We start from the raw sequence: 23,214 nt of genomic DNA, 5'->3' as shown, positions 1-23,214 counted from the left end.
ATCATTTTCTGGATATAAGGGGATTGGTGGATAAGGATTCCACAAGCTCGGCGTTCTAGTTCTATACCTCGACAAAACCGAGTTTCCCAAGATATTTTATCTCAAATTAATATTTTAAATTTCTTGCAGTGTCTCTTATTTCATCAAGAGTACCTATTATGTTCATATCATTAACATATATAACTATGATTGAAAATCCAGAACATGACTTGTTTATAAAAATGCAAGGGCACATTTCGTATTATATCACTTCCAAATCAAGTATTCACTTAGACGGGTATACCACATTCGCCCGGATTGTTTTAGTCAGTAGAGTGAGCGCTTCAATTTAATTGCAAATGCACTCCATGGTTTAGAGTTACTTGAATTGGGCAGTGGAAGGCCATTAGTCACTTTCATGTATATCTCTAAATCTAGATCCCCATAGAGATGCACAATAACCACATCCATAAGCTGCATTTCCAATCCTTCGGAAACTACTAGGCTAGTTAGATAGTGGAACGTTATTACGTCAATTATTGGGGAGTATGTCTCCTCATAGTCATATCCAGCCTTGCGCCAGAAGGCGAGCCTTATATCTTATGACCTTATTATTCCCATTACGCTTTCAAGACCCATTTATGTCCTACGAGGATTTGTACTTGGTGGGGTTAGTGTAATAACCGAGTTTCGGTTATATAATTTGGGGTGATCTTGAAAATTTGGTAATTAAACTATTTGGTTAATTGATTATTTGTTTATTATAAATCTATGATTCATATGCATGTATATGTATATTTGAGTGTGTAAAGGGGGGGGGGGGTTATATATTAAAACTCACCGCCTTATTATGGCAAGAGTATATAAGGATAAATTTTTTAGAAGTGATCTGAATGGACATTTTGGGAAAGAAAGTGAGGAGAGAAACTGTGTGTTTTTGTGCGGAGAAAAGTTGTGATCATAATTTGGAAGCTGATTCTGTGTTGTTGTATTCATCTTCAATTAAGTGCACTATAAGGTGAGTTTTACACTATTTTGAAGAATTTGTTTATAACACTTTTGGTAGTATTTGTGTTATATTAACATAGTTATAAGTGATACCCTTTTCTGTTATGTTTTTATTGCACAAAATAGGGTCCGATGAGGACCCTTATTGCACAAAGTAGGGAGCGATGAGGACCCTTATTGCATGAAGTACTATCCGATGAGGATACTTATCATTTTTAGTGATGTCTGATAAGGAACTTTCTCGGACAAAGCGTTTTCCGTTGAGAACCTTTATCAGACAAGGCATCAACCGGATTTGGTGATTCATTTCCCAAAGCTTTGTCCACTAAGGATGTTTATCGGACAAGGCATCATCCGGAATGGGTGTTTATCGCCCAAAGTCTTGTTCGGATTAAGAGTATATCGTTCATAACATTGATCTGTGAGGGTGTTTCATGGCCTAAAATGTTATCCAGTGAGTGTTGTCCGATTGGATGATCACTACCTAATGTTTGCCGATGAGTGCAGATCATCGCCCACATTGTTGTCCGATGAAGGGAAGTCATCGTTTATGTGTTGTCCAATGAGGGTTGTTATCGCTCATTATGTTTCTTTCAAAATATGTTTTAAATTAAGAAAGGTATTGTTTCTTTTAAAGCTGTTGAGAAAGGTGAACTGTTTCTGAAAGCTGTTTTGAGATGACATTGGAACTGGGTTTGGAACTGTGAAAGTTCTTGATATAAAGTTTCTGTGATGAAACTGTTTTGATGCCATTTCTGGCTAAAATATCAGATTTAATTACATTTTATAAGGAAATAAGGTGACATATCAAGGAGAGGTGTACCATGGGATAATGGTGGCATATCAAGGAGATGTGTACCATGGGATAATGGTGGCATATCAAGGAAAGGTGTACCTTGGGATAAGGGTGGAAATTGTGTGATCTATGTTACAATTATAACTTTTGTCGTCACATCCATAAGATGCAATAATTCAAAGTTAACATTTCTTTGTGATAAGAAGACTTTGAATTATTGCTCTTATTGAAATGATAACAATGATGTTATTGAGAAGGGGAATCGCTTATAGCCAGAGGCATTAATTGCCCATGTTTCGAATAAACAAATATTTTTGGGATACCGGATATTACATTTTGATTGTTCAAAAGAGGGTAAAGATTTGTTAAACAACCCAGAGGGCCTTTGGTTATTATTAAAACCCATTTCCTTTTGAGTTCAAAACAATTCTTATTTTTAAGCTTTAATCAATAACTAAGAACTCTGGTTGGTCATATTTCTTTGTATAATTTGGAAGTTGAGATTATAACATCTGATCTTTATGAGTCATAAAAGCTTTGGGAATTTCGTGCTGAATGATTATGAGAACCTGAGTGGTTGTATTTCTTATGTGGTAAGGAATGATTTATATCTCGCATTATGTTGTGATATTTAAGTTATATTTTGCAAACATTGTTGGATGTTCATGAAATTTTCAAATATGATTTTATAACAGATTTTGGTGATCTTCACCCTATAATTGCATAGAATGGGGATTTCTCACTAGACTTCAAGGTCTAACCCTCATTTTGTGTTTCAAAAATATGCATTGCAGGTCAGGTCTTGCCAAGGGATAAGAGGAAGGGGAAAATGTGAATTTTCCTGTCGTCTTTGCTTGATTTATGAAGATCCGTATGTTATTTGTTGATTTTTTAGGAATACTAGTTTCTATACCAGTTATGTACAAGAATGCTATTTTTGGATATTTTTGGTTGTAAATTATGTAATATAGCTTCTTGTACTATTTGTATTTTCTGATATATGAAATACATTATTATATGCAAATGTGGAACCTGGGGCGTTATAGTTAGCACTACCGGACAACATTTGTCTCTTTGCCAAGGAATCAAGTTTTGTCTAGATTGCTTCTTTCCATTTAGGCCAATATGCTCCTTGTTGACATTCTTCAACTGAGTGTGGTTCAATGTCATCATGCTCTATAATCTCATGAGCAACAATATATGTAAATATATTATCAATGAGTATGGATGATCTTTTCATCAACTCAGATGCATTATCATAATTCTTTGAAATTTATTTGTTCTCTGGAATCAATATTGACTTCAGAGTATCCTCCAGTAATAATTGATAAACATAACTATAATAAAAGACAATCTCATGAGAAGGATTTTCAGTATTGATGATAAATGGATCAGATTGTGCATTACTATCTTTTTTCTTTCTTGGATGAGTATCTATCGAACCAAGTGGCCTCCTTAATTTTGTTCCATTATGTATAGTTGCAACACTCTTTCCGATGGTGTTGTGCCCCCTGTTTAGGGACTTCTAACCTTACGGGTACATTTGCAGTCGATATATGTGGTTTTGTCACTTTTGCAATATCAGTGAATGCGTCAGGTATCGAGTCTGCTACATTTTGAAGATTTAGTGTTCAATTCACTTCACTTTCTCATTGTGAAGTGTGGGGATCAAAATGAGACAGAGTGAGAACATTCCATGGCAATTCTTATCGTTCCCTTGGAAAATCTTTTTTTCCAATCTCTCCCTAACGACGGAAAGACTGTCTCATCAAAGTGACAATCTACACAAGTTGCTATAAATAGATCACCCATCAAGGGTTCTAAATAGTGGATAATCGTTGGGGATTCATATCCAATATATATACTTAATCGTCTTTGAGGACCATTCTAGTCTGTTGTGAGGGCGTAATTGGCACATATATTGCACAACCAAATATGTGTAAATATGAAATATCATGTTCATACCAACCGATACGCAGAAAATGGTCAGCGAGTAGTGGGTCTAAAGCGAATAAGTAGTGTTGCATGTAATATTGCACAATCCTAGGTAGAAGTGAGTAAATTGGTGCACGTAACCAATGCCTTCGCTACCATCTGTATCCTTCTGATGGTAGCTTATACAAGACCATTTTGTGTATGCACATGGGCTACAGGATGCTTTGCATCAATCCCAATAGACATGCAATAATCGTCAAATGCTTGCTATGTAAATTATCCAACATTATCAAGTTGTATAGACTTGATAGGGTAATCAGGGTGGTGAACCCTCAAGCATATAGTTTGTGCTAGGAGTTTTGAAAATGTAGCGTTTTGTATGGATAATAGTGCGACATTGTCCATCATGTTGATGCATCAACCACAACCATAAAGTACTTGAATGATCTGCATTCTGGATGTATAGATCCACAAATTTCACCTTGTATGCACTATAAGAATGGAATGTTTTGTTTTGTGCCCTTAGCATATGATGGTCTCGATCTTGTTTTAGCTAAGAAGCATGCTTTGCGAAAGTTCGGGGTATTTAAGAGGCATACTGTAATGATGTTGCTGCTTGTTTTGCTTTAGGTGTCAACAATTGTAATTTGGTAGTTTCAGTTAACTGTCTCAGCTTACCTTTCATTCGAAAGAAAAGGTGTCCATGTGTATTTTTCAACATACGTATCATCATATCACGGCCAAGATGTCCCAAGCGATCATTCCAGAGCTTGTATATGTCACTGTCACAAAGTCCATTATTGATGATAGAATATGATTCAATAACCCGAATTGACCCACTATTTTGACACATTAGTTTCTCTAGTATGTGTTTCCTTCCATATTCATTAGAGGTGATGATATATATATATATATATATATATATATATTCATTTCCGTTCTCACAATGTGTTTCAATATGATAGCCGTTGGAGCATATATCTTTGAAACTTAACAAAGTGCAGTTAGCTGTAGGAGCATAGAGTGCTTCTGTGACTGCCATTTTAGTGCGATTAGGCAACAAGAAAGTGGCAGTTCCTCGATGAAGTATTAAATTGATGATCCAATCATTGTAGTCATTGAGGATTCATAAGCAATTATTTCAGTAAATACTAGTATGTCTCTTAGTATTGTGTGAGTGGTCCCACGGTCAACTAAGCATTGAAGTTCTCCTCAACATATTCCTACAAGAAACGGAAAATATTTAATAATTCTGTTTTTACATATTTTTTTACATCAATGGTTTAGAGATTGTATAGGCATATATTAAAGTTTATTTAATACTTTAAAATAAAATTCAAAATAATTCACCAATCCACACAATTAAATTAAGTTCACCAAAATATTGCAAAACTTAAAACTAATAAATAATGTCTCAATAACTATTGTCTTTAAATAAAGTAGAGGCATATTACTCAAAATCTGGGGACTCTAGTGATGGACCATTGTTCTTGATATTGGTGAAATCTGTAATTGTTAGGTTGACTTCTTGATCATTACTTGTTTCTTCGAGCTAGTGAGCTTCCTAATCATTGGATTCCCTATATCTCTTGTAGTTAGCTGCTACAGTGTTGCTTGCACGACAATTCTTATACCAATGACCAGTGATGCCACTTTTGTAGCAAAAGGTTAAGTTTCGTCTCTTACTCTTTTAGCAGGATCCGTCATTGGTGCTTTTCCTTTTGATTATCATTGATTACTTAGGCCAGCAGTTGCATCTCTGTGCCATGAATCGGAAAACCCACCACGACTATTATCGCGACCATGTCCACGACCTCGTCCATGTGGTGTATAGTTTCCATGCATGTGCGATTCAATATGTTTAACTCACTGTCCTTTGGAGTCCTTTCCCCCTCTAACGCTTGCATATTCATAAATTTTCTCGGTCTCGATAGATCTAGCTTTGTCATCTAAAAGAAGCTCATTGTGTCTTTCAGCCACTAGTAGGTTGATAAGTTTGTTAAAGGTTGTGATTCTGTTGTTATCGATTTTCAATCGATATTGATTAATTAGTATGATTGTTGATGTGGGAAAAGTGGAAAGCGTTTTTTGAATCATGTCGTCTTCTGTAAGTTCCTTTCCACAAAAGTTTAAACGTGTTTTGAGACGCAACATTTCATTGTTGAAATCATTCACCTTTTTGTAATCGAGTAAGCAAATTTCATTCCACTTTACCATTAGCTCGGGAAGTAAAGAGTCATGAATATTCTTGAATCTTCCTTTCAGTACGTCACACAGTTCTTTGGGGGTTTTCAGTTGAAGGTACTCCCACTGAAGGTTGTGATCGATGTGTTGTCTCAAGAACATAAAGGCATTTGATTGTACCTTTTCTGACGACTTGTTTTCAGGGTCAGTAGGGGGTTTGATTTTCTAGTTGTAGTCCTTTCGAATGAAGGTAGTCTCTACATCTGATACCCATATGTAGTATTCAAGTCCTTCTGAATCTAGGATATCAACTTCGGGACAAGTTGCTTCAACCATCTACATAAATAAGAGATAAAATATTCTATTTTGTGAAGACGAAAAAAATTATGATGCACGTGAAATTTCATTATCATGGCAGTATAGAATTGTTATATATTAGTATTTTCAACATTTTTTTTTGTTGATAATGCTATATTAGTATTTTAATATTCGTAAATAAATCGCAAAAATAGTTTTAGATTTCTAGGTAGGAAGGGAATCACATTGATTACTTAAATCCCTACAATCTTAGGGCTATTTACACCTATTTGACAAAATCTTTCAGTGTCGTGCAATTACTTTATTTTATGAAATACATGAATAACATTAATAATTTTGTAGCTTTTGACATGAGGCCAAAAGATGAGGTCAAATTCAAAAACTTAAACCATATGGTTTTTTTGGAGCTTTCGAGAATAGCCCAAAAGATGCGTAGGTTTTAACCTTTTAGAATATAATTATGATTTTTATGGCAAACAATTACAATTTTGATCTGGTTTTTCTCTATTATTATTTTACAAACAGAGCTTTTAGCAATTAAGTTTAATATTAGGTGTGATAGGATTTTATTGAGTTTTTGGCATGAAGCCAAAAACAAAACATATATAAATGAGTTACCAAAATAAATTTAATTATAAAAAATTATGAATTAAAGTGAATATGAGAATATTTATCTAAGCAAATCAATTCAAAATACTTTAGAGCTATAACTAATTTAACAAGGTTTAACAAATCCATGTGAACAAAGCTAAATGAACAATGTTGAAGGACAATTTTTTTTTATTAACCTGGATATCCAACCCGCTATACGAGCTGACTAATCCTAGGACGACCACCTGCTTTGAAGGACATGATTTGCTAATTCAGGATTATTGCTATTTTTCTTCTTCTTAAAATACGGTAGATTGCCAAAAGTCTATATATGTGGGTTTTCTTTTATGAACCCTAATTTTTTTTCACTTTCGTCGTCGTAATCATCTATTTTCAGATCTAAGGAAGAGACACTTTAATGGGTTCAACCACAACTACAGGTTGAGTTTTGTCAAAACGCCAATACCTATTTCAAGGTTTCTACATGATGATTTACCTGCCGGTTGATCTTACATTCTTTTTTCAATTCTATCTACTATGAGGCCATACACGGAGGAAAAAAAAAGGCAACCAGGTTCGAAACTCACAGGATTTCATCAAACTAATTACTATTGAGCAGAGGGTTTATAAAAACAGGAAAAAAAAAATTAAGGCTACATAACCGATTTGTACATAGAGTTTTGGTATCCGATTTTTGTATGGAAAAAAGATTCATCTATGAAGTGATTTTGATATTTTCTACTTGTAAGTATTTTTTGAATTTCAGTTTTTTAGGTTCCGAGTCTTTTTTTCTTCTACTCATATTAAGACGCAACTTATCCATACAAAAGCAAGCCGCAACACTAAGCATACATATATAGCAACTTGATTTTGGGGATGCCCCTCTAAACAAAAACAGGGTAATAAGAAAGAAAAAGTTAGAAGAGAAATAAATGTATAGAGAACTGATTGAATATACGTGCTGATAACATGTTGTCGAAAATCAATATATAGAACTGAAAAAACGTTAATTCTCATTAATCATAATCCCTTTAAATAGAGAGGGGTTATAAAGAGATAACCATGAGATACGTAATTCTAATCTAACTCTAATATGTCTATGTCTATCTCTATATATCTCTATCGTGACGATAACACATTTATCCGACAATAAACACAAAGCATTTGTAATGTGATTTTGTATTTTTTTTATTTGATGCTTAATTTTATCAACTCGTTTATAATTTTTAGAGTAAATTACACTTTTGGTCCTTATGGTTGTCATCCACTATCAACTTTCGTCCATCTTTTTAACTAATTATAGTTTTGGTCACTGTAGTTGTCATTTTGTTTCACTTTGGTCTTTCAGACTAACTTCTAAAAAATAGGTCCGTTAACTAAAGGGGTATTTTTGTCATTTTGGTATTTTTATATTATCAATTAAAAAATGAAGAAGATATAAACCTAAATTCAAAACTCAAAACATTTTAAAACCCCCACCCCACTTCATCTTGACACCACCATCCATCGTCTCCTTCATCTTTTGAAGTCGATGGACGAACCAACACCTTCTCCTTCGACAGCCACCAATCACTGTCGCACCATCCTTACCAGCCACTGTCGACCATCCTTCTCTACCACACCACTTATAGATTTGACGTCCCAAATCAGTGAAGTTGCAATACAATCTCATTGTTTACTTTGTTTTTTGTTTCTCGTTTCTCGATCTACTTCCGATCGAACCCAACTCTGACCATGCAATACCGTGAACTTCCCCTTCGCCACCAACACCACCGCTGCACTCCGGTGAGTAAGAGAGAATGAGGTGAATAATGCTTTATAATTTGATTTTGATTTCAATGAAGAAGTGATTTTTTATGGGTTTGATTTTGCGGTGAGTGTAATCTTTTCCTTCAACATATATGAGTTTCCTTCAACATAGTTGGGTTTTCTTCTTGTAATCTGATTTAGTTTGGGTTTGATTTTTCTGTTTTGATTCAGTTGGGTTTGATTTTTTTATTTGTCAAGTTTTGATTCGTAGGATATGATTTGTTGCTTGGAGAAATTTATTGGGATCCTCAGGGGCCGTTTGCCAAACGTTTACTCGGGTAAACGAACACCAAGTTATTTTACCTTATCGGATGAATATGGTAAAAATCAAAAATCTTACCGGTAAGAGCAAAACAATGACCAAGAGTCTTACTCGGTAAGTGAAGGCGAGGACTCTTACCATGGTAAGCGCTTACCGGGTAAATTGTTGCATACGATACCGTTTTAGTGAATTAAAATCTTATCTGGTAAGTAAATGATAATGTTAAATTTACCGGATACGGCCCTGAGTTTGGCCATAGATGATAACTGACCGAGACTGGGTTAAACCCTATAACACTACTACAAAATTGGGTTTATAGAATGCCCTCAATCTTTAAGCGTCCTAAGACCGCTTTATAGGACCAAAATATAAAGCGTCTTATCTAAAGGTGTTGTAATAAGTTTATATGACGTTTTTGGGCGTCTTAACAAGTTTTTGAGAACATTTTTAATACAAAGTGTCGCATTAGCAACTTTATAGGACATTTTTGACAAAGTGTCCTATAAACTTAATTTTTTATTGGACAAATTTTCAAATAGTGTCCTATAAAGGTGCTAATGGAACGTTTTATATTAAAAGTGTCCTAAAAAACTTATTACGACGTTAAAAAAATGTTATAAATTTATTACAACGTTTTTAGATAGGACACTTAATTTTTTGGTCCTATAAACAAAATCCTACAAAGAAGTCTATTTGGACACTTAGAATTTGGGAGTGTGCTATAAACCCGATTTTGTTGTAGTGTAAAGAATAATTTTTTAATAAAATGAAATTAGAAAAAGACAACAAAATATTAGAAAGACAAAAAATGGCCCTGTGCTAAATGGACTCTCTTAACAATACTTTGTCAGAAGGGTCAAAAGTGAAGAAAAATAACAATCATAGTAATCAAAACTGTAATTAGTTCAAAAGATGAACGATAGTTGATAGTGGATAGCAAATCCAAGAATGTAATTTACTCTAATTTATATAAAAAATATATATATACAAGTTTGTAAAGTTGTAATATTGAAATAGAAAAAAACAAAGGATGAAATAGGACTATGTTTGAAAAATAAAAGGATTGTTTAAGGTTTATTAGGAACTATTAATTCCACTTCTTCAAAGGGTATTATGTATAAAAGGGTTCATTAAGTCTCTAATATGCCTATAAAAAGGAACCATTCAGCTTGTTGTTAGGGTTATGAAAAGACTCATTAAGCCTCTAATATGCCTATAAATAGGAACCATTCAGCTCGTTGTTAGGGTTATGAAAAGATTCATTAAGCCTCTAANTCATTAAGCCTCTAATATGCCTATAAATAGGAACCATTCAGCTCGTTGTTAGGGTTATGAAAAGATTCATTAAGCCTCTAACTTGCGAATTTTCACCACAAATTTAGAGAAAGGCGAGACACTACACCAAATGTTGCCTTAGACAACAAATGTAAATTGCCTATGTTGCTTAAGATACGCTAAGACAACTAAGACTATTATATGTTGCCTAAGTTTTCTCTAATACAACATATGGTTCTATGTTGTCTAAATGTGACCTTAGACAACATATAAATAATTCTATGTTGCCTGCATGTATCCTAGGCAACATATTAGCCTACGTCGCCTTAGTTCAATGTTGGACACCCACATTTTTTTTTGAAATCCGTCAAAGTTTACTTAGTCAACATATATTCTTATACTATGTTGCCTAAGGTAAAAACATAAATCTAACAAAGTTTGCTTAGGCAACATATATTCCTATATCTACGTTGCCTAAGGTAAAAACTATAAATTCAACCCAATTTACTTAGGAAACATGTATTTTTGTTTCTATGTTGCCTAAGGTAAACAAATTGATGTTTTCAAGGTGACAACTGGCATTGTACGAAAGATTTATCATAATTTACTTAGGCAACATCTATTCCTATTTCTATGTTGCCTAAGGTAAAAATTATAAATTCAACCCAATTTACTTAGGCAACATATATTCTTGTTTCAATGTGGCCTAAGGTAAAAATTATAAATTCAACCCAATTTACTTAGGCAACATATATTATTGTATCTATGTTGCGTAAGGTAAACAAATTGTTGCTTCCAAGGGGACAACTGGCATTGTACGAAAGATTTATCATAATTTACTTAGGCAACATATATTTTTGTTTCTATGTTGCCTAAGCTTAAAAACACAATAACTCCTGGTGGTTGAAGGTTTTAAGATTGGCATAAGTTTTAAGGTTGACAACTGGCATTGTACGATAAATCCATCACATTTCTATACTACTTTATTAAGCATTTTCATTCAAAGTCTTAAAGTCTTAAATTTATAAATACCCAAAATACCCCTTTACCTTTACTTTTCATCAAACATCTAATGATCCCCAAACCCCCCAAACCCCCATACGTCGCTTCGATTTACCGGCTCCCCTCCCCAAGAAGATGTCTCAGAAAATGCTCCTCCTAAGACGACGATTCATCTATACAACCTCTCCCAAGATGACGATTCCTTTAAAAAGGAGTTTCTACAGGTTTCCATCGTTCACCGCTCTATTTTATTCTCCATCGTTCCATCACCCTCGCTCTGTTTTCTACAGATTTCCATCACCCTCGCTCTGTTTTATTCTCCATCGTTTAGTCCTCCATCGTTCAGGTAACTTGAAAGCATTTCAGGTAATCTCCATCATCGATTTTATTTATTTGCTGTTTTGGGTTTGTTTATTTTAGGGTTTAGGATTTTGCTGATTTGGGTTTGGTTTGCTGTTTTGGGTTTGTTTGTTGGTTAAAGACTTACCCTCGCTCTGTTTTCTAAAGGTTTCCATCACCCTCGCTCTTTTTTATTCTCCATCGTTCAGTCCTCCATCGTTCAGGTAATTTACAGCTCTCCATCATCGATTTCATTGAAAGGAATCAAACGAAGATAAGATCAGACTTATACCAAGGTGTTGTGGATTGCGTCAATCCCAGTGAGGTTCAACCAAGTAGAATTAGACAACGGGTTGTGCTTCCTACAAGTTTTATTGGAGGTCCACGTGATATGCGAAGAAGATTTATGGATGTTATGACTTTAGTTCAAGATGACGGGAAACCCGATATATTCCTTACCATGACGTGTAATCCGAAGTGGCCTGAAATCCTTAAAGAGTTATTGTCTGGTCAAACCGCGCAAGATAGACCAGACCTTGTTGCAAGAGTTTTTCATGCCAAATTAGAGGATCTTAAAAATCAACTCTTCAAGAAGCACATCCTCGGCGAGGTTGGGGCATATGTTTATGTCATCGAGTTTCAAAAACGTGGTTTGCCACATGCACATATCCTCATGATAATGAAACCGAAACACAAGATTACAAACCCAGACCATTACGACAAGATAGTTTGTGCTGAAATCCCGGACCCGACAAAGTATCCTGAAATGCACGAGCTGGTGATAAAGCACATGATGCATGGTCCTTGCGGCCATTTACGACCGTCTAGCCCTTGTATGGAAGGTGAGCCGAGAAAATAACGTTTTAGATATCCTCAACAATTCAATGACAAGATGATGCAGACAGATAACTCATATTCGATGTATCGGAGGAGAAACAATGGAATAAAGGTGAACATCCGGGGCAATATCCTTGATAATAAATGGGTGGTCCCATATAATCCAAAGTTGCTAATGATGTTCAATTGTCATATCAATGTTGAGGTTTGCTCAAGTATAATATATGTGAAGTATGTGTTCAAATATGTTTACAAGGTTCATGACAAACAGGTTATTCATGTTGATCCTGATACAGAAGAGGTCATTGTCAACGAGATAAAGAGATTTCAAGATACACGATATGTTTCGTCACCTGAGGCAATTTGGAGGATTTTTAGCTTTCCACTTTCTCAAATCCACCCTTGTGTGATGGCTTTGCAGGTCCATCTTCCGAATAAGCAGCTGGTTAAGTTCAGAGAGAATGATATAATGACAGATATCGTTGATAGAGACAGAGAGAGAGAGAGACAAGAGCTCAATGTTGACCGCATTTTTTGAGAGGAATAAAACAGATATGAGTGCGAGACAATATTTATACAAAGATTTTCCGAAACATTACACATGGAATGCCAGTTCACGTAAATGGAATCCTCAAAAACATGGATCAATAAGAGGCCGACTGGTTCATGCTAATCCTGCCGAAGGAGAACGATATTATCTACGCCTACTTCTGTCTCATATTAGTGGGCCCACGTGCTTTAAAGATCTTTACACGGTTAATGGCATAATACATCCAACATTTCGCAAAGCAGCACTTGAGAGAGGTTTAATAGAGACCGACAATAATTTATCGCATTGTCTTGCCGATGCCTCCTTATTTCAGTTTCCTAATGCTCTTAGACGATTATTCGCAACGATCTTGATTTATTGTGAGCCGGGAGATGTTCGCAAGTTATGGGATGAACATTATGATTCAATCTCTGAAGATTATAGACGAGACTACGAAAATGTTGAGGGAGTCCGAAATATGGTTCTTACAGACATCGYCKTSTTTTTACAATCTATGGGTAAAAACCTCGATGATTTTGATCTTCCAAGTTTAAATGCAGCTGTCAATTTAGAATCACGAGGATTTCGTGAGGTACAAGAGGAGTACTCCATAATTGTGCAAGGCGAAGACTTAAATGCTCGAAACTCTCCAAATTTCGACCAGAAACATGCATTTAATGAGATCATAAGGCATGTAGATAATGATTGTCCAGCTGTGTTTTTTGTAGATGGACCGGGTGATACTGAAAAACATTTTTGTATAGAGCTTTGCTTGCTAATGTTCGTTCCCGTGGACTTATTGCTCTCGCAACCGCTTCATCCGGTGCTGCCGCTAACAACATGCCAAAGGAAAACAGCTCACTCTCGATTCAAGATTCCCCTTACTCTTAGTAATAATTCTGTGTGCAATATAAAAAACAAAGTGGAACTGCTCAACTACTTTGAGTCGCAAAAATAATCATCTGGGATGAAGCATCAATGGCAAAGAGGCAGGCAGTAGAGGCACTCGATAGAACAATGCAAGACATCACTGGGGTGAGACTTCCATTTGGTGGGAAAATAATGATTATGGGAGGTGATTTTAGACAGGTGTTGCCAGTAATGAGACATGGCACTCGAGCACAGATCGTACACTCAAGCTTACGGATGTCACCTATTTGGTCTTCGAYTAAAAAGTTGYGGTTAACGATCAATATGAGAKCACTTACTGATCCATGGTTTTYRGATTTTYTGTTACGTGTCGGCGATGGAGATGAAGAATCAGTAGATGGAAACTTCATTCGCATACCTGATGACATGGCCATTCCTTACACAAATAAAAATGAATCAAATTATGCTTTGATTGATGCAATCTTTCCTTCTCTTCAAACATGCGAGACTGCTTCAGATTATATCATTTCAAGGGCGATACTAACAACAAAAAATGAGCATGTCGATGAGATTAATGATCAATTGATTGAAAGATTCTGTGGAGAGGAAACAATTTACTACAGTTTTGATGAAGCAGAAGATGACAAGAATAACTTATATCCGATGGAGTTCTTAAACTCACTGACTGTTAGCGGTTTACCCCCTCATTACCTCCGGCTTAAAATTGGATGTTCAATAATACTATTGCGGAATATCGACCCCTCAAATGGATTGTGTAACGGCACGAGGTTGATATGTAGAGGTTTTCAGCAGAATGTTATCGATGCAGAAATAGCTGTTGGTCAGCATGCTGGTAAGAGGATATTTTTACCAAGAATTCCTCTATGTCCGTCTGAAGATGATATGTTTTCCTTTAAATTAAAGAGAAAAAAATTTCCCGTTCGACTTTGTTTTGCCATGACAATCAATAAAGCTCAAGGACAAACAATTCCGGTGGTAGGTGTTTATCTACTAGAATCGGTATTCTCGCACAGCCAACTTTACGTGGCATTGTCCAGAGGGATATCACGTGGTAATACGAAGGTATTAGTGAAACCTACCAAAAAGTTCAACCAGGAAGGAGTTTACACATCAAATGTGGTGTATCAAGAAGTTTTAAATGATGATTGTGTATGATAAAAACATGATTCTAATTTCTATTTTGTTTAAACATAAATTTTAGACTTTCTGAATGAGAAATTGCATTAATTTTTCATTTTCGGATTTTGATACAGATGTGAACCACCAACTATTTAAAAAAATGATATTTAAAAATTGAATATATATCTTGATAGAACATTTACATCCTGCCGCATTGTGCGGGAAGTTGAATATATATCTTGATAGAACCTTTTACATCTTTTCAAATATATATCCTGATAAAACCAAATACAATTTTTTGTCCGTAATCGATATGCCCATTTACATCTTTTCAAAATTTCACATCCCGCCGCATTGCACGGGTATACAACTAGTACTTGGACAACATATAATCTATTGTGCTTGTTGCTTTAAATCAGTCTTAGGCAACATATATTCTTGTTTCTATGTTGCCTAAGATGAAAATCAGCTATAAATATTTGTAGTTCCCCAATTTCCAACATCTAATCTTCATTTCCAATATTTTGTTTCTAAGGGCTTGGGATGTGACTTGGAGTATATTGGCGAGTTTTGTCTTCCAACAAATGTTGAATTCATCATCAAAAGCCATTTAAAGATTATTAGGTAATTATTATCGTATTTTGTCTAATTTTGTAGTTATTTCATGTTTATCTCATGTAAATTTGGATTACTACVTGTCTWAAAATATCTATAGCTCTTACTATATGCATGCATTTAYTTTTCACATATAGATATGACAGAAAATGTGGACAAAAGTTGGATGAATTTAAAAAGATTCGAGAAAAAATACATTCTTGGAATATATGCATTTTTGGAATTTGCTAAAAAGAATTCAGTGAGTTGGAATGGTTATTATAAATGTCCCTGCATAGACTGTGGCTACATGTTATTTCAAAATGAGGTAGATATAATTTTCCATTTGAAAGATGTTAGTATAATGAAAAATTATACTTAGGGGTGTTCAAAAAAACCGTTGAACCGTTCAAACCTGCCGAACCAAGTCAAACCGGACCGTTTTTGGCGGTTTGAGCGGTCTGGCGGTCCGGTCCGGTTTGGAAAATAGCAAAACCGGGCGGTCCGGTCCGGTCTGCGGTTTGGAACCTTTTTTGGGCGGTTTGGACCAAACCGACCGCCAAATATATATATATATATATATATATATATATATATATTAATATTAGCAAGCGCAACTTTTTTAACTTATTGGCTATGACCCAAATATATCACTAAGCCTAACATCTAACATAATCAAAATCGACGACTAAAACCATTAAACCATTGAACATATCGACACATTTGATATTGACGGTCTCCAAATTTTGAAATCGCTCAAGAACTACATCAATCTATTGATCTTTCTAATCCATGGTTTGATTTCGGCACACATCATCAAGACATCAACCAACTTAGATTTGACTTCTATTTTGTTTGGTCAAGAACTTAAGATTCAAGAATTGAACCATTGAATATTGTGAAGTCGTGGATTTTGTTACTCAATACTTGCAGTAGAGTTGTAACTTTGTTAATTTGTTTGTTTTCTAATACGTTTTATATTTATTTGTTTGTACTTTGGATTGCTTCGACTTTATACTCAAGAGCTGCTTAATTATTACATCTATTTGTTTAGATATTTTGTTTTAGTAAAATGAATATTTAATTTGAAATTCTAAATTATATATGTTTTTTAAGTTTAATATTTAAAGTCCATTAAAGGCCCAAACTGCAAAAACCGGTCAGACCAGACCACCTTTTCGTGGTCTGGTTTGACCGGTCTGGGCACTTGATGTCAAACCGCTTGGTTTGAAATTTTTATAAACCGTCATTACGGTTTGGTTTGTGGTTTGAAGGGTTAAACCGCCCAAACCGGACCGCGAACACCCCTAATTATACTGTATGGGATCAACACGGTAAAGTTACAAATATACCTACTGCATCACAACGAAGGTTGAATATAATACGCAATCGAGCGTCTTCGAGTCACAATGTCAATCCTATTGTAAATTTTGTGGAAGATGCATTTCCGTTTCGTGAGCGGTACAATGATGGCGAATCAATCGCCCATGAGAGTACGGTTGTTCGAGGTATGGGTAGCTTGGCGGTTCGCCTGCGAGGATGAGAGGACCGGCGAAGGGATTCTCTAAGACGGTATCTATAATTGACGAGGAAGATTTACGGCAACAACTTGCCGAGCGTGACGAGGAGATTCGCTTGTTAAAAAAGGGACAACAAGAGGCAAAAAAGGAAGCTGCTGAGCAAAGAAAGATGATACAATCGTTGATGACTATGTTGGGTGTTAGTGATTCAAACTCTAACACAACAACCCCAACCTCTCACACTTTAGGTTAAGTTTTTAATTTTGTGTTATTGAACTTGTTGCCTACTTTTAGACTTATTTAGGAAAGAAATTTGTCTTTCAATTATTGAACTTATTAATTTTTTTTGGTTATAAAAGTTGTTCCTATAAAACATTTGGTTGTTTGTTTGCTTGTTTGAAATTCATTTGTAGAAAGTGTGCAAGAAAAAAACTGCATTATGGTACACAAAAATCTTAGGCAACAATTGAACAATATAAATGTTACCCAAGAGAAATTTTATATTATGTTAATTACAGTTCAAAGGCAACATATATAAATAGAGTATGTTGTCTAAGCTGATATCTAAGGCAACATATGAAGATAGAGTATGTAGTCTAAGCTGATATCTAAGGCAACATATTTAGATAGATTGTCGTATGTCTATATATGTGGGTTTTATTTTATGAACCCTAATTTTTTTCACTTTCGTCGTCGTTAATCATCTATTTCCAGATCTAAAGAAGAGATACTTTAATGGGTTCAACCATGACTATAGGTTGAGTTTTGTCAAAACGCCATACCTATTTCAAGGTTTCTACATGATGATTTACTTGTCGGTTGATCTTACCTTCTTTTTTCAATCCTATCTACTATGAGGCCATACACGAAGGAAAAAAAAGGCAACCAGGTTCGAAACTCGTAGGATTTCATCAAACTAATTACTATTGAGCAGAGGGTTTATAAAAACAGGAAAAAAAAAATTAAGGCTACATTACCGATTTGTAGATAGAGTTTTGGTATCCGATTTCTGTATAGAAAAAAGATTCATCTATGAAGTGATTTTGATTTCTACTTGTAAGTATTTTTTTGAATTTACGTTTTCTAGGTTCTGAGTCTTTTTTTCATCTACTCATATTAAGACGCAACTTATCCATACAAAAGCAAACCGCAACACTAAGCATACATATATAGCAACTTGATTTTGGGGATGCCCCTCTAAACAAAAACAAGGTAATAAGAAAGAAAAAAGTTAGAAGAGAAAAAGCAATCTGTATAGAGAACTGATTGAACATACGTGTTGATAACGTATTGTGGAGAATCAATATAGAGAACTGAAGAAACGTTACTTCTCATTTATCAAAATTCCTTTAAATAGAGAGGGGTTACAAAGAGATAACCATGAGATACGTAATTCTAATCAAACTCTAATATGTCTATGTCTATCTCTATATATCTATATCTATCTCTATATATCTATATCGTGACAATAACACATTTATCCTGCAACAAACACAAAGCATTTGTAATGTAATTTTGTATTTTTTTTTTCATTTGATGCTAAATTTTATCAACTCATATATAATTTTTAGAGTAAATTACACTTTTGGTCCCTATGGTTGTCATCCACTATCAACTTTCATCCCTCTTTTGAACTAATTATAGTTTTGGTTACTGTAGTTGACATATTGTTTCACTTTGGTCTTTCAGACTAACTTTCTACTAAATAGGTCCGTTAACTCCGGAGGTATTTTCGTCTTTTTGGTATTTTTTATATTATCAATTAAAAAATGAAGAAGAAATAAATCTAAAAATAAAATCTAAATTCAAAACTCAAAACTCAAAACATTCTAAAACCCCAACTTCATCTTGACACCACCATCCATTGTCTCCTTCATCTTTTGAAGTCGATGCACGAACCAACACCTTCTCCTCGACAACCACCAATCACTGTCGCACCATCCTTCTCTATCACACCACTTATGGATTTGACGTCCCAAATCAGTGAAGCTGCAATACAATCTCATTGTTTACTTTGTTTCTCGTTTCTCGATCTACTTCCAATCGAACCCAACTCTTCCACCATGCAATACCGTGAACTTCCCCTTCGCCACCAACACCACCGCTGCACTCCGGTGAGTAAGAGAGAATGAGGTGAATAATGCTTTTTTGGTTGAGATTTGATATTCTTGAATGCTTCTCAGTTGGATTTCTTATGCTACTAAGTTTCGATACTTTATTTTACCCAATGCTTCTCGGTTGCATTTCCTATAGTTTTGGTTTTTCTTACACCTGCTTGGTATTGCTTCTTGGTTTCAAAACAACCACCTCTCTTCATTTATTGGTGCAATGACATCTTTGAATCTTCATTACCACTCTCAAAGACTTGAACTGGTTTGTTCTCATCGTTCAACTAGAAGCCCTAAAATAAGTCTTGATTCTCATCTTTGATTTCAAGGTCTAAAATAAATATCTATTTCTATCACCCCTTATCCTTTCTCTTCTCTCTCTCTCTCTCCTATGTTCACATGACCTTTCTCTAATCGATTCTCTCTTCTGATGACCACCATCGGTGATCAACACACTGCTTGAGGTACTAATGGTTGGTTTTATGTTTCCATTTTGATGGGTGGTTTTACCCATTGTGAACGGTCGACTTTTTTGTGGGTTTTTTTTATGATTTGATTTCAATGAAGAAGTGATTTTTTATGGGTTTGATTTTGCTGTGAGTGTAATCTTTTCCTTCAACAAATATGGGTTTCCTTCAACATAGCAGTGTAGTACTTTAGAGGACTCGAAGAGGAACAAGCAAGTGTTCATGAAACAACCCACCTAGCTAAAACAGTGGGAATTTACAAAAAGATACTCGTACATTACCAGTACATTCAATCCAACATCATAGTTGATTCTAAAATATGTTTAGAGAAAGTATGGATTAACAAAAACTTTATCAACTATAATGCTTTCTTCTCAATAATATTTCTTTACCTTTTTCCCTTACCTTTATTTTGAAGTGATGGACGGTCTGCAAAACAAATTAGTACAATAATTGAGCGTTAGACCAAAAGTCCTAGTGAGTATAATTCCTTCATACAAACATAACTTATCACAAAATCCAAGATATATCAAACTTGGATCTGAATATAATATTCCATCATTCATTTATCGCGGTTACACCGCCGTTTCCTCTATCGCGATTACACCGTCATTTCATCTATCGCTCCAGAAGAGATTATAATCATACTCATAATCCTATCCGGATAATACTCTGTCCAGAGAGTTTTTAGGTCATGATCATATCCGGACAATACTATGTCCGGAACTCCTTGGATTGAGTAAAATAATCAACAACTCCTTGGATTGTCATTTTTACCGTTTGATCACCAGGTAACTTGTCCCACCACTTAACATTTGATAAGCAGTATAGAAATGTTGAGGAAGTGGTTTCTTCTTCTTTCACTAAGAATTTCCATGTTAAGATCCATGGAATTTTGAACAAAGTGGTGAATTGAAGGAGATATTCACCTTTGGAAATCTTCTGAGGATATAGTTCTTGAAATTTTGAAAATCCATCTTGAACAGGCTTAGGAAAAGCTTCAATTATATTTCCTAAATACTGAAGCCATTTGATCATCCACTCAGGATATCCATGGTTAAAATTGAAATTCTTATCGACAAAGATGAACCACGAATATGAGAAACATCATAGGTAGAAAACTTTGAACCAAGCATCTTCATAATCATAATAATTATAGCTAGGAATCTGAGGATAGTTTGACAAGGTTTTGTTTGCAAAAGGTTTTAGTCCCCAATCGGTTTGAGTAAGGACTTTAAAGATCTGAGCTTTTGAATAATCTATGGTGTATGAAGAATGTTGTTGAGGATTCTTTATATGAGTAATATTAACAGAACCAGTATCTTCTAATATGGCTTTATAGTAATCTCTGGGTTTACATCCTATGTAGAGAGAATCTTTTGGAAAAGTAGTTTCTAAGAGTTTTGAAAAACTGACTTTGTGAGCAAGAACCTCATCAGGTTTAAGGATTTTGACCAACTGTTCATTTGGGTTTGAAATATAACTACTGGACTTGGTTTGAGGAAGAATCTTTCAAGGAGTACTGACAAGCTTGTAAGATCTTAAGGTAACAAGGTTTTTCTTTTGAGAAGGGGTAGTTGGAGAAAGCATAACAGGATTTTGAATCAATTGAGAATAAGTTGGATTAATTGTCAACGGAGAAAACTTATTTTGAACAACAAGGTTTGGGGGAGTTTGACCAGTGGCTGGAACACTCTTTGAGTTTGACCAACAGCTACAACACTCTTCTTCTTTTGATCTGGTGTTTGGGGGGATAATACAGGCTTCATTTTCCCTGTAAAAGTTCTCTTGATAAAAAATCTGGTAAAGAATTATTTTTTTCTTTAATAAATTCTATTTGAAAATCAAAGTTACTTAGCAAGGCTTGCCATCTTTCAAAAATTTGTTTTGAAATGATGTTCTTAACATCATTTTCTAAAATTGGTTTTGCTGATTGACAATCGACTCTTAGCAAAAATGGTTTCATGTATAAATCATCTTCAAATTTTTTTAATACATAAAACAATACTTAAAACTTCTTTCTTAACCGTTGAGTAATTCTTTTGAGTATCATTTCAGCTTCCAGAAAAATATCTAACTAATTTTTCTTATTTTTGTTATCTATCTTTTGTTTAAGTATTCCTTCAAATCCTAAATCACTAGCATCTGTCTCTACGATAATTTGAGCATTAGAATGGGGTATATTAAGACATGGTAAATATTTGACATTTTCTTTGATATGTTTGACAATCTGAGTATGTTTTTGAGTCCATAATTCTGGTTTTTTTTAATCTTTGATAAAGGGGTTTACATATAATCATTACAAAAATGCAGAGTATCAGCGAGGGAAAATTCCCTCGTTGATCCGTCGCTGAAAGGGCTTTCCGTCACTGATCCGTCGGTCAAACAGTCGTAGGTAATGCTATCAGCGACGGATCAGCGACGGAAATCAGCGACGGATTTGCGACGGACACTTTCAGCGACGGATCAGCGACGGATTTGCGAGGGAAATCAGCGACGGATTTGCGACGGACACTTTCAGCGACGGATCAGCGAGGAAAGTATTTAGCGACGGATCAGCGACGGATTTGCGAGGGAACTTTCAGCGACGGATTTGCGAGGGAACTTTCAGCGACGGATTTATGAGGGAACTTTCAGCGACGAATTTGCGAGAGAAATTCAAGCACTTTCAGCGACGGATTTTCCCTCGCTAATCTGTCGCTAATTTGTAAAAAATTAAAAAAATAATTTTTTTAAAAATACATAAATCATGTATTTATTTTTAAAAAACCTGAAAATAATAATATATAACAAACCAAATCTGTGAACAAAAGTAACCAATTCATACGATTTAAAATATGGATTCATACAATTTAAAATATTCAATTCATAYAATTTAATCTTCGAATACATACAATCTAACTATCGGGATCTGGGGGAGGTGGGAAAACGTATCCTGACTACCGCATAAACGCAGCAAAATGCTCCGATAATGCGGCCTGTTGGGCTAATGTAGCAGTCTGTTGGGCTAATGCAGCAGCTTGTCTGGCCTGTTCAGCTGCCGAGGCAGTTTGTCTGGCCTCCAAATCTGCCCTATTCTTCCATTCGGTCTCGAGTTCCTCTTCTACCCTTGACAACTTATCTCTCAACTCCGTTACCTGTAAATATTCAATATTCTTCGAAATCAGTAATTTGTTCGCAATTTTAGTAAAGAGAAAGTTTATAACAATATAACCAACGTACCTCCGCTCTTGACTCGTATGATGACCCGCTACTGCTACATCTACCTGTCATAGCAWAAGARGGGTCCTGRGTGGTCYCGAAACMAAATATTCGGCCTTTCCTCCGTCCTCCGACACTTTGCTCCCAAAGAGATGCCTCATCAGGGAGAGGGTTGTCGGTACTAGATTGTGACTCACCCCTAAGCGATTGAAATCGCTCCTATGGTTCACCAAAATAAAAACGGGTGAGGTTATGTATGTAGATATTTCAGCAGCATAACGACTGTAAATCAAACATAACCAATGCATGTATTTAACAATTAAGCATTCTAATAATACCAATGTTTGAAGTCGCATTCTCAACCTAYTTACTTAGCCTAACGTCTGCCCAACAATGGCAGCCCAAACTAATAGCATCACTATGTTTATTGAAATATATTACCTTAAACCT

The 23,214-nt window shown here is 35.1% G+C and overlaps 2 protein-coding genes across 2 annotated transcripts; both read left to right on the top strand.

The window, feature by feature from the left end:
• The first annotated feature begins 12,417 nt into the window (after window positions 1-12,417).
• LOC112529044 lies at window positions 12,418-12,873 on the top strand. The gene has a single exon (XM_025140124.1). The coding sequence runs from the start codon at window positions 12,418-12,420 to the stop codon at window positions 12,871-12,873; it is 456 nt and encodes a 151-aa protein (XP_024995892.1).
• A 969-nt stretch (window positions 12,874-13,842) lies between these two features.
• On the top strand, window positions 13,843-14,910 carry LOC112529043 (ATP-dependent DNA helicase PIF1-like). Its single transcript, XM_025140123.1, has one exon. It carries the CDS (start codon window positions 13,843-13,845, stop codon window positions 14,908-14,910), a length of 1,068 nt encoding a protein of 355 aa, XP_024995891.1.
• The last annotated feature ends 8,304 nt before the right edge of the window (window positions 14,911-23,214 follow it).

Source organism: Cynara cardunculus (assembly GCF_001531365.2).
Source record: "Cynara cardunculus var. scolymus isolate 2C chromosome LG 16, CcrdV1, whole genome shotgun sequence".
NCBI lineage: Eukaryota > Viridiplantae > Streptophyta > Magnoliopsida > Asterales > Asteraceae > Cynara > Cynara cardunculus.
This window is presented reverse-complemented; position numbering and strand designations above follow the sequence as displayed.

Coding starts and splice junctions, on each gene's coding strand:
- LOC112529044 (XM_025140124.1), top strand. CDS start 12,418: ATGTATCGGAGGAGAAACAATGGAATAAAGGTGAACATCCGGGGCAAT.